Genomic DNA, 12626 nt, shown 5'->3' on the forward strand with positions numbered 1-12626 from the left:
TATGAAATACTTAGACCTGATCAAAGAATATTAAAAGGAAAATGGTCATCTCGAATTTTCAGTGAATTAGATTTAAAGGATGTTACCATATTATCTCAAGTAATGGATACTGTGGAATGGAATACTCAGTATCAGTAAGACTTCCTATCAAAAGTTGATTATACAAGTCATTTCAAATGTGTCTGACTCTTTGTGACCCCATTTGGGGTTTTCTTGGCAAGCATATAAGAATTATTTGGCATATTCTTCTCCAGTTCATTTTTATAGATGAGAAACTGAAGCAAAAAAGGATTAAATGAGTATCCCAGGGTCATACAGCTAGTGTCTGCAACTGAATTTGAACTCGGATCTTGCACTTTAACCACTGTGTAACCTAGCTGCTTTATTAAGAGCTACCTAATTTAAATTAAAAAAATATGCATTATTTAAGAATATTATGTGAGGTGTATATGCAGGGTGATGGGATGATAAAAAATTTATATATGATATGCTATTTACCCTCATAAAAGGTAATAAGGATATTTACATACATACATATGCACATATAATTTATATATACATACATCTATATATTATAAAATCTATTACCTGGGAAGGGCATTGGAAAAGGTGTACACAAAATTTTCTTTTGAATAATAAAAAAACCTTTATTTAAGTGCCTACAATGTGCCAGGCAAGGTGCTAGGTGCTTTACAAATATTATCTTGTTTGCCAATGAGGACAAAAGCCATTACTAATTGTGGAAGAATAAGAAAGGTTTATACAGAAGGCTGCAGACACTTGATTTTGGTTTTAAAGAACAGGTAGACAATTTCAACAGACTATACTGAGAGCATGGACTCAGGGAAGGATAGGTTGAGGAGAGTAGAGCAGAGATAGTTTATCTGTCATACACCAAAGCACTGAAACAGGAAAGAGTAGGATTTGGCAAGCTAGATTGCAGAGCTTAGAATGGACAGAAAAGTTAGTGTTAAAAATCCATACTTCATCTGTAAGGTTATAGGTTCAGTGACAACTTCAGAGTAGAGAAGTGATATGACTAGATATATACACTGCTTGGAGTGGAATTATCTTGGAATGGGAGAGGGTGAAGATGGGAAGACCTATTAAGAGGAGGTTATTGAAATAGTTAAGGTAAATGGTAATAAACATGTTTACTAGTAGTAAGCACCTAGTGGATAGAATACCTGGTCTAGAGTCAGGAAGACCAGAGTATAAATCTGGCCTCAGACACTTACTGGCTGTATGACCTGGGCAACTCTCTTAATCCTATTTGCTTCAGTTTCCTCATCAGTAAATGAGCTGGAGAAGGAAATAACAACTCCAGCATTTTTACCAAGAAAACTGTAAATAAGGCTATGGAGAGTTGGATACTGAAACAATAGAACAACAGTGCTGGTGATTGTCATAGCAATAGGGAAAGGGAAGATTTTGCATTAGTAAAATTGACATAACTTAGCAACTGATTAGATGTGAACATCAAGAGAGGAAAGAGTCACAGATAACCCTAAGATTTCAAATCTGGGAACCTAGATAATTTTAATACTTTGACAGAGAAAGAAGGAAGCATAAGGAAAAATAGATTTGTAGGGAAGATTTGTTTGTTTTTGAGGAATAAGTAGGCCATTTAAGTAGAAATGAATATATGAATATATGGCTGTTATAGAAGCAAGTCTGGAGTTCAAGAGAGAATCAGAGCTGACTATACATTTGGTCAACATTTATACAGAGATGAGAGCTTAAAGTCATGTGAGTGAATTGAGATTGCCAAAGAAAACATAAGAGATAAAGAAGGGGTCCCAGGGCCCAGATTCTTGTTGTTCCATACTTAAAGGCTTAAAGGTGTCAAGAAGACAGAGAGGTGGATGATTATATATATATATATATATATATATATATATATATACATACATATATATATATTAGATTATAGAATCCCAGAAGTCAAAAGAGTCTGTTGAAGGAGAGAGTTAAAGAAATTGTGTTCTGAATAAAAATTCATTAGATTTAATGATTTGGAGATTAATGGTGATCTTTGAGAAATCTCATACACTCATAGATTACAAGGGTCTAGTGAAAGCGTACTGATAAGGAAATACAAGTGTAGGATATAGACATCTTTTTTCAAACAGTTCAGCAATGAATAAAAAAAGAAATGGAAAAATAGTTGGGTGAAGGAAGATTCAGTGGGAGTCTTTTTGAACACTTGGAAGAGCTGAACAACTTTAAATCAAGATGGGAAGAATCTAATAACAAGGGTGAAACTGGAAATATGTGAGACAGGATGGTTATTGGAGAAAGGTCCTGGAGAAGAAGAAGCAAAAGAACAACAAACAATAAGTAGTATGAATTTGAGCAGGAATAGAGAATAGGAATAGAGATAGTTCTTTGAGACAGGAGAAAAATAGAAGAGAGTGGGCTATGATACTGAGAAATTATTGGAAGAGGAAGAGGAATAGCATGAAGGAGCTCTCCACCAGAGTTTGGTGGCTATTATGTGAGAAGAACGTGAGACTTAAGGAGAAAGAAAGAGTTTTAGAATAATAACTTTTAAAGAGTATTTTAAACTTTGTCAAGCACTTAATGATAACAATAACAACAAAAACAACTTTATGTAGTATTTTAAAGTTTGTAAAGTGCTTTAAGATATTCTCTCATTTTATGCTTACAACTCTGAAACATAGGTACCATTGTTATTCCATTTTTACATGAGAAAATGGGCAGATAGAAGTTAAAGACTTGCCCAGAACTATGCAAAGTAATCAAAAATATCATATTAGGCATGCAATATAAAACCACACAAAATGCAATATAATAATCTTGGGACAGACTTGAATTCAGGTTTTCTTGATTTCAGGTCCAGCATTCTATCTACTGCACCATATAGCTGTCCCATACATTATCTCATTTACTCTTCATAATACTCTGTGAATTTGATACTTTCATTTATTTAGTTGTTATTTTTATTATTAGTCCCTTTTTACAGAGGAAAAAAACTGAGACACAGACAATTTAAGTGGTTTTTCCTGGACCATACTCTCATTAAGCCCTGAGAGACATTCAAACTCAGGTCTTTCCTGACTCCAAGTCCTTCTCTTGATACAGAATATCATGCTGCCTCACAGAAGAATCACTGTGGTGAATCAATCGGAATCAAAGAGAATAGTCTGTGACCTAAAAGGCCTTTCAAACACAGGTTAACATTTTTAATATTAGTGTCCTTACCTGAGTCTTGTCAGAACCTATATCCAGGCCTTGCACAAATTTGACCAAAAAATTCTTTACTGCACTCCAGGGGTAAATGCTGTTTGATTCATCACATACAACTACAACATCAATGAATGATGAGCAGCCTAAAACAGGAAAGCAAGAGAGAGTTAGGGTGATGGAACAAGTTTTCAGAGCTGGAGCAAGTCTTAAAGTCCCCCTAAAAAAAGAGAAAGAATTTAAATAAATTTTACTATGCCCTCCCTCCAAATTAATTCTTGGCCCTTAAAAGTTATGTTTGAATCCCTTACTCTGAACTGCAGGTGAAAAACTGTTGAGGAGTTGGAAACTGGGACTAATGTTAGAACAGATGCCAGTCGCATAATATTGACTTCCACACTGCTGGGCCCACAAAGGTCCACATGTCTTTAAAGGAATGAGAAAGATATAGATATTAAAAGCATGAAAAAATCATTTCTTCCCTCTCAACATAAAATATTGAAATAACACATTTACTTTTAATCACCCAATTAATGAGCTTTTACTTGCTTCTGTTCCAAGGGCTACCAAAACTCCCATGATTACCATCCCTTTGGTTTCTAGTCCAGTGCGATAAATTCAATTTAATAAACATTTACTGATCATTTATGATTTACCAGACACTATACTATAATATTTAGCTATGAGATGCCATAGGGACAGGAATTATCTGGTTAAGACATTAACAATCTCCAAAGCAACAAAACAGATATTTCAACTCAGTGTGAAGTTAGGGAAATAGTATGTGAAGAAGGAAGAAACTAAAGATTCACTCCAGCTTCCTATAGTCTTCCATCATCATAGGGAAGGGGTTTAAGGGTTGGGGTTATCAGCCTGGGACACTAAGCTAAGGGAAATGAGATTGGTTCAGGAGCAGACACAGAAAGGAGTATGTCATCTTCCATGAGAGAACTCCACTTTTAATCTGTTGTTCTGCCTGGAACAAGAAGCCCTTCCCAGATAAGCTCATCACTTTAAGACTCACCACCATGCTGTTAAGAGATGCTTCACCTCAACCATGTTCCTCTGCCCTTAGTTTGGAGGGTTTGGGAGCAGAATACCAAACTCCTCTCAATGTCTTCCTTTATAGAAGGCAGAAACTGGACTCATGCATTCCACTCTGTATTCTACTCTGTTTAGTTTCACCTTCACAAAACAAGAAGAGATCACACCTTGCTGGGTACTTTCTGGTATGTCCCCCACTATTCCAGCCTCTTCTTGTAAATCGTTCCCATCCATTAGATTGTAAACTACTTGAGAGATAGAGCTGATTTTCTATTTATTAATTGTATTTCTAGCAATTGGAATAGTGCCTGCCTGGTAAATCATAAGTGATCAATAAATGTTTATTAGCTCGAATTTATTTCACTTCACTAGAAATCAAAGGGATGGCAATCATGGGAGTTTTAGTAGCCCAGAAACAAGTAAAGGCTCATATTTTCATTTCTGGGCCTTTGATAATTAGAGTATTTAGCTTAACTGGGTGATTAAAAGCAAAATGTGATCATTTCAATATTTATGCTGTGAACATTTCACTTTAAAAATGGCAAAATCATGGAATTAGAGCATGAACTTTAAGCTTTTACTTTTTTTGGTATGATGGACCCTTTAGCATTACAGTGCAATTTAAAAGCTTCTTTTCAGATTAATATTTTAAGTAATTGAAGGAAATTCTCAATTTCATTTAGAGGTTGATGTAAAAAATAGATGATTTTTCCCCATATAAATTCATGGGTCCCTTGTAATTCATCCAAAGATAATTTGGAAAGAAGGAGGAGTCTGTGGTTGCTGAATTAAAACCCCTTGAATAAAAGCTAAAAAAAAGACTTTAGAGGTCATTTTTTCCAAGTACTTTGTTTTAAAATGAACAAACAAGGAAGATCCAAAGAATTTAAGTGACCCATTCAAATATTCAAATCAACACATGCACAAAAAGGTGAAACCAAGTACTCTAAATCCAAGTCAAGTAGAACATACTATCATACCAGGCTGATCAATACACTAGCATCCTATTGACTGTTGAACTTTCTGCAAATGAATTCTTATATTACTTCCATTTTTAGGCCCCTATATTTTATTGGTCTGTCGAATCACTGCTTTCTCTTATTTCTTCACTCATACTATTTACTGCAATTATTCCCACATAGATCTTTCCCTTGACTCAGTTCCTAATCCTATTCTCTGTAAAGTTCTTGGATTCCAAGAACAGTTGACAAAGTTATGATGAAATCCAAAATTTATATGCTACAACTCAGGGAAAGTCTAACTTATTTGGTTATTTGAAAAAGAAAGGCACAATAGAGAAAGAGCCAGACCACTGACCTTGCTATGAAATCCTGAGAATTGCCACTTCTCACATTTTTAAGGTTATTCTCAAAGATTAAGCTACAGAACAGTTGCTGATTTTCATTCGTTGAGTTTCCTCACTGGGAATTCTCTATACCAATGAATTAATAGATTTGGATCCTCTCTCATCACCCCACACCCCTCCCCCTAAATTTCAGAAAATAAACTTAAAAGGGAAAATAAAAATAAAATCCATAAGAAAGTTCTTTAAGCTAATATAAAGGTATAAGTTGGTACCATTAAATTAAAATTGGCATAAAAAATTGGGATTCATATAAACAGTGAGATGGGGAAAAGAATCTTTGGAACCAGTCTTCCTGTTGGTAACCAAACCATGACCACTGAAAGAGAAGAGGAAACAGCTGTCTTAACATTTCATGCTCCCTGTTCAGAATATACTTTTCCTCTTTAAAATTGGCTTACTAGGCCAAGTATATTGGATAAGAATTCATTTTATAAATCTTTAAGCAGCTTCTAAAATTGCTAATAATTTTTCTTCCTAGAGCCCTTCTAAATTGTTCAAGTTCTTCAAAATTCTCTAACCAAATAAAAAAAAGAAATGATGAATTCCTTAGTAGATTAAATATGTAAAGAATTGTGGATAGGTTTTTTTTCTTCTTAGAAAAAATGAGAAACAGCTTTAAAGAACTGAAGTTGGGAGATGCCAATAGAGAATATAAAAAAATTACCCTTACTTTAAATATTGGAACTTATACTCAAGTCTACAAATCTGATGACTAGCAAGGTTTTATTCAACATTATTTCAAAGAATGCTTTAAGGATCATAACTTAAGTTCTTAAGGAAATGATATATCTGCATTGATTCTTTAACATTGTCTTATTTACTCCTTATTTTTGTAGTTATTCAATTCCATTCTCATATTCATTGTTCCTTACCAGGACATACAAATTTCAAAGACAAATCCGTAAGGCAAAACTTAATATCACAGAATTAAAGAGGAACTAAACTACTAATAAACTCCTAATACATACCTATTTATGAACACATGCATTCCTAAAGCAAATGATGAAGGTAATGATTCCAAAATATCAGAATTCATTTTTAGCAATACATTTACCAACTTCATATTTTATACCTTAATTCATGATATAATATGTTGTTTATAGAAAAATGATGGGACAAAATGACTTGGAGTACAGATTGAAATATATTTTGTCTTTATTTTTATTTCTTTTTTATTTTTAGAATATGGATAATGTGGAAATGTTTTGCATGATTGTATTGTATAATAGACATCTATTTCATGCCTTCTCAATGAGTGGGGGAAGGGGTGAAAGAGAAGAAAATGTGAACATGAAACAAAATTAAAAAAACCCTGTATTTTATACCTTAATTCAGTGGTAATTGGGAACTAGTACCAAAGAAGTATTTTGACACGATCCAATGTATAGCTACAATCAAAGCTATAATGAGCCCATGTCATAAAATATACTGCTCTGAATATAAAATCCAGATAATATTACTGTTACAAAGTTGATGGATATTTTTTACACATTAGGTAGCAGTCCTTGTCACCTGAGCATCAAGTGCTTTATTAAGTGCTTACTAGGTACAAGGCAAAGCAAGATTCTAAGCACGTTTACCCTGTGAGGTAAGTATTATTATCCCCATTTTGCAGGTGAGGAAACTGAGACAAGGTCATACAGCTTGTTCAGAGTTTGAATCCAGATTACTACTCAGGTCTTTCTGACCCTTGGCAAAGCATACTCTCCTCTGTACTACTTAGCTGCTTTAAGATAGTATGAGTTTGACGCCACCTTACCCCAATCTTAGGGTCCAAGATTTTAGAACTGGAAGAGAACTTTTGAGTTCATCTGGTCTGACTCACTAATTTTACAGATAAAGAAGCAAAGATCTTGGAAGATTAAGAAACTTGCCTCAGCTCACACAGAAACAGGAATACAATCTAAGACTCCTAACTGTAGGTCAGATTTTGTCCCCCCCATCCACCCCCCCCCCATTATACCATATCTTCTCCCCTATTTCCTTAAGGAGAGAAAGAAAAAAATCTACTAAGGGTAACAAAATCAATCAAAGATCATTAATTGAAAAATGCTCAAATTCATTTGTGTCATAGCAATACAGAATATTATTTAAACATTAAAAGATGTGCTCAATAATTTTAAACCAGAATATTTGAACTTGGATAGTAACAGAATCGAATATTCCACTTAAGAAATGAAAAGGCTGCCAAAGCTTCAAATGAAAACAATACTCTGGAAAACAGAGAAATTTGATTTACAGACCAGTAATACTCATGAATTGGCCTCATTTATTCATATGGTTCTATTACTCAAATTAGTTTAATTTTTATATTATTTTCCCAATAATTACTAATAATATTTCTCTATAGACTATTCTGTGAAGTATTAAATGTATAATACTGTAGATATATAAGTAAAACCAATTCAATATTTGATTGTTATAGTAAGGAAGAAGTATTTCTTTCTAATATTCTCAAGATTGACAAAGGAAACCTTAAGAATCATGTCCTGTTGTTCATTTATCTTTCCTTAACACTCACCGACAAGACACAGGAATAGGATGATACTTGATCGAAAAAAACTCTCTTAAAATTTAATAACATTCATATGCTAGCAAATCAAAACATTTTTAGGTAAAAACTAAATTATACTCCAAGTTTAAATTGTGCCTCCAAAAAGATATTCACATAAACTCTTAAGTAATATTGTCTATATCCTCATTGAGCAATAGCAACATGCCAATTCCAGGAATAAATCCTGTTCGAGCTCTCTTCTCTGCATGTGATAAAAGATCTCAGTTCCATACAATCATGGTACAAGAAAACTTCATTCACGCCATTGTGGTGTCTGAGGGAAACTACTGGACTGGCAATACCAATGAAGAGAATCTTATTATCATGTTAGGAAGACTCATTAATTCTTCAATATTAGGTTTTAGTCAGTATCTGGTATCAAAGGAATATAATGGCATCAGCAATTTTTATGTCCACCTTGAGCATACTCCTCTTTTCCTCCTGTTCAATCATGTATTTCTCTCTCAAATGCTCCCTTTCTGTCTCTGTTCTTCTGTTCTCTCTCTCTCTCTCTCTCTCTCTCTCTCTCTCTCTCTCTCTCTCTCTCTCTCTCTCTCTCTCTCTCTCTCTCTCTCTCCCCTCCCTCCTCCTCCTCCTCTTCTCTACCTCCCTTTTTCTCTTTTTTCTTGCTCCCTTCCACATACTCCTACTTTTACTTCCTTAACTCTTTTATTTAAACTTTTGGTAGGAAAAAAGTAATAACTCACCCTTTGGTATTTCTTTAAATCAATTTTTGTTTCCCCCAAATGTTAGTAGTTACATTCTCTAGCCATCATTCAACTAAGCATTACTTTCTCATTTCTTTTTACTCTGTCTTTCAGGGACTCAAAGGCTGAAAATAATCCATTTTCCTTTGTTTACTATTAGGAGTTTGACTGTGGTAATTTTCTTATTTAGCAAGTCTAAATAATGTATATCTATAAGAGAGGTTATCTTTATCCCAATGCCCAAAAGCACAAGGAAAAACTGTGGGTCTTCACTTGGAAGCCTGTTCTTAGCCAATGACACAGAATGGTTTGGATTGATCCTTATATTCCTCATAACAGTTTTAAAAACAGTAGAATAAATACCATAACTACAGTCATGGACAAAATCTCAAGAAATGCTTTCAGCAATCAATGTTAAATTAGATTATTTCAAAGAATGCAAAAAAAGCTAAAATGAAGTATCTTAAATATACTTTAAAAAAATCTAATTTCCAAATGTTCTAAGTGGCAAGGGTTTCTGAGATCCAAAGTGATAGAGTAGGAAAAGGGATGAAATCATTCCTCAAAAATCATTTTTCAATTTTTCCTTCTCTCTACACAATATGGAGTTAGATTAATAAATAGTTTGTCCAAAGCTCCTAATTTGTTTGAATATCAAACATGGTCATATTCCATTTAAGCAGATCTTGGTGTTTGAATCCTAGAATTTGATCAAAAGGAAAACTGACTAAATTATTCCTTTTTAAAAAATAGTCAAGGAAGTATAAAATTGAAACTTACCAGAAAGCCTCCTGTTTTCAAGTTCCGTGTAAGTGTCAAGCCAAGGCTCATATTTGTTTTTATCTCAGTAACATTTGGAATGCTCGTTAAAGCTATTCAAAGGAAAAATTAACCAAGAAAAACCATTAAGTTTCCACCAGCTTTGTAAAAGTCATTTAGAAAACACATCCAAGACCTTTGACTGACTCCAGATAGGTTAAAATGTTCATTTATAGTATCTAATCCAATACCATCTATGCAACAGACTGGAGGTAGTCTAGGTCCAAAAATCTGACTTGCCTCAACCCATCCAACTCCCAACACACACACATACACACACACACACACACACACACACACACACACACACACACACACACACACACAAATTCTTATTCATTCTTTATGTCTCTGTGTCTGTCTGTGTCTCTTTGTCTTTACCTCTGTCTATCTCTATCAATTCAGGCAAGAAACCTTGGAATCATTTTTTGGTTCTTCCTTTTCCCTCATACCCCACAACCAATACAAAGTTCTGATGATTATAGATTTCTTCAATCTTTTACGTCTGCCTCCTTTTTCCTCCCATATTACTCCTCAACCTTAAAAATCTCAGTTCAGAGAAGCATATAACTTACTACCCTCTAATTCACCTTAGATAATGTTGCCAGATCTATTTTCCTAAAGTGCAGCTCTGATAATATCACAACTCAATTAAGAAAACTGCCATGACTTTCCATTGCCTAACAAACAAATGTGGTACTACTAAGTATGATAATAAAGCATCTCACAGTCTGGTCCCAAATACTTCTCCGGTTTTATGACTCCCATTCACAGACCTTTATGACAGCCAAAATAAGCTATTTATCCATCTCTAAAATCCTGTGATCTGCCTTCAAGTCACTGCTCACACTGTTTTCTCCACCCAAAATGCCATCCCTGAAAATTATCTGAAAAGTAACACCCTTCCTCTGCATTCCCATACACACTTATCAATTCTTACTTTTATCTCTCCCATTAGACTGTCTATTAATCTCTCCATGGCCAAAAAAGCAAACATTTGGTTAGGATGATGGTATCAGAAGATCAGATGCAACTTTATGTTCCAGAGCTTAATGTATGTATGTGTGTATGGATATATATTTATATATATATATGCATAATATGTTTATATCTCATACACAGATATTTATAAACAAATACACATGTATAAATATCTGTATGTATATAACTATACATAGATGCACATACAAAACTATATATATATATATATATATATATTTATATGCTCATATGATGGCTCTTGATACTTTGAGGACTTTAAATGGAGAGATTACTCACATATGGCCTTTTAGAAATAATAATTGATGTTTATTTAATGATTAAAGAATTTCAAAGTACTTTCCATACAAGGTCATTTGATTTTCACACAAATCTTATGAATTCAGTACTATTATTATCTGATAGATGGGTAAATGGAGGGTTAAAGAAGTGAAATGATTTGACCAGGATTTCACAACAAGTAAATATCTAAGACAAGATTGGAAGTCAAGTGTTCCTGAGTCCAAAGTCAAAACTCAATTCACTATGGAACCTAGATACAATAAAGAATAGAAGTAACAAAATAGGGGGAAATATTTTGGAAAAGTTCAGTAATTTATAAAAGACAGCATCCAAAAAGAAAAGCAGTAGTAAATAACCATGACCTCTGAAGTCAACAAAAACAGAGCAAACTGGAGGTTTAAGTTTAAAAAAATATAAGGTTAACCTTCTAAACATGACTACCATTTGATAGAATGCAACTCCTCAGTGAAACTTAGCAATTAGAAAATATTCCTTATGCCAAAGGAATTTATGAACTAAAAAAGGTAGTGAAGAAATGTAGAATTCTGATATACATGAAGAAAATATTCCAATCATTAAGGAAGTCTGAAAATCAAACGGATTGCCTCCAGAGGCAAACAGTTTCCAACCCTTTAAGGTCTTCAACTAGATGTTAGATTACCACTCATTAAAGACATATTATAGAAGTTATAGCTGTTAGTTACAGGTTGTCCTAGATGACTTTGAGATCCTTTTTTGACACAGATTCCTAACCATCTGAGAATAGCAGTGTTACCTAGAGGATAGAGTGCCAAGCTGGAAGTCAGTAAGGTTCATATTCCTGAATTCAAACCTGCCCTCAGACACTTACTAGGTGTGTGACCCTGGGCAAGTCAATGAATCCTATTTGCCTCCGTTTCTAATCTGTAAAATAAGCCATAGAAATAAATGGCAAACCGCTCCAACATTTTTGCCAAGAAAACCTCAAATGGAGTCACAAAGAGCCAGATATGACTGAAACTACTCAACAACAGCAACAGCTAGAGCAACAATAACAAGTAGATTTACCAGGTCTACTTCTAGTCTGACCCTTAAAAGCTATAGAGCCCACACTCTTCAGCACCCCCAACACCAGTTGTCACCAATGAATAGGCTAGCTGAAGAGCTCTTGGAAGATATCAAGGACCCCCCAAATACGACTTTCCCCGTCCTACAGCCATGATCCAGAGAAGCAACCAATTGATGCCAGATGGCAACTACCTGCTGTTGTTATGCACTACTTTCAGCAGCCCCAGTTACTAAAGACTCAGAAAAAGTTTCCACCACCAAAACTGGCATTGTCAAAGGGTTCAACTTCTTTAAATGATTAGGTTCTATTAATGAAAATAGCATTAAATAAATATCATTGCCTAAGGATCACTGGACCTTTCCATTTCTTGTAGTTGATATCTGCTATGTCTCTCTTATAGAATATGAGTTCCTTGAGAACAAGGTCTCAATTTTCTATTTGTAGCCAAAGAATTCAGCAAAATACTAGTCACAAAGTAAGTACATAATTTTTCCCGTTCATTTATTGATGTCTGATTCATTTTTAAAGTCCTTTTAATGACAATACAATCACAGAAGTCACTCAAAATCTCTTTACTAAAAAAACTAAATAAACATCATA

General features: G+C 34.1%; 1 protein-coding gene across 2 annotated transcripts in view; it reads right to left on the reverse strand.

Moving 5' to 3' along the window:
• Nucleotides 1-12626, reverse strand: part of ITGA2 (integrin subunit alpha 2) — a 124219-nt gene that overhangs the window by 72317 nt on the left and 39276 nt on the right. The window contains exons 4-6 of one of the 2 annotated variants that reach the window (XM_074206032.1): nucleotides 9659-9750; nucleotides 3519-3633; nucleotides 3226-3353 (exon numbers count right to left, since the gene is read on the reverse strand). In XM_074206032.1, coding sequence (XP_074062133.1) covers nucleotides 3226-3353; nucleotides 3519-3633; nucleotides 9659-9750 — 335 coding nt within the window. Of the gene's footprint in view, nucleotides 1-3225; nucleotides 3354-3518; nucleotides 3634-9658; nucleotides 9751-12626 lie in introns of those variants that run through there. The other variant, XM_074206033.1, reaches the window with a different exon arrangement.

The sequence above is a fragment of the Macrotis lagotis genome, chromosome X (assembly GCF_037893015.1).
Source record: "Macrotis lagotis isolate mMagLag1 chromosome X, bilby.v1.9.chrom.fasta, whole genome shotgun sequence".
NCBI classification, from domain to species: domain Eukaryota; kingdom Metazoa; phylum Chordata; class Mammalia; order Peramelemorphia; family Peramelidae; genus Macrotis; species Macrotis lagotis.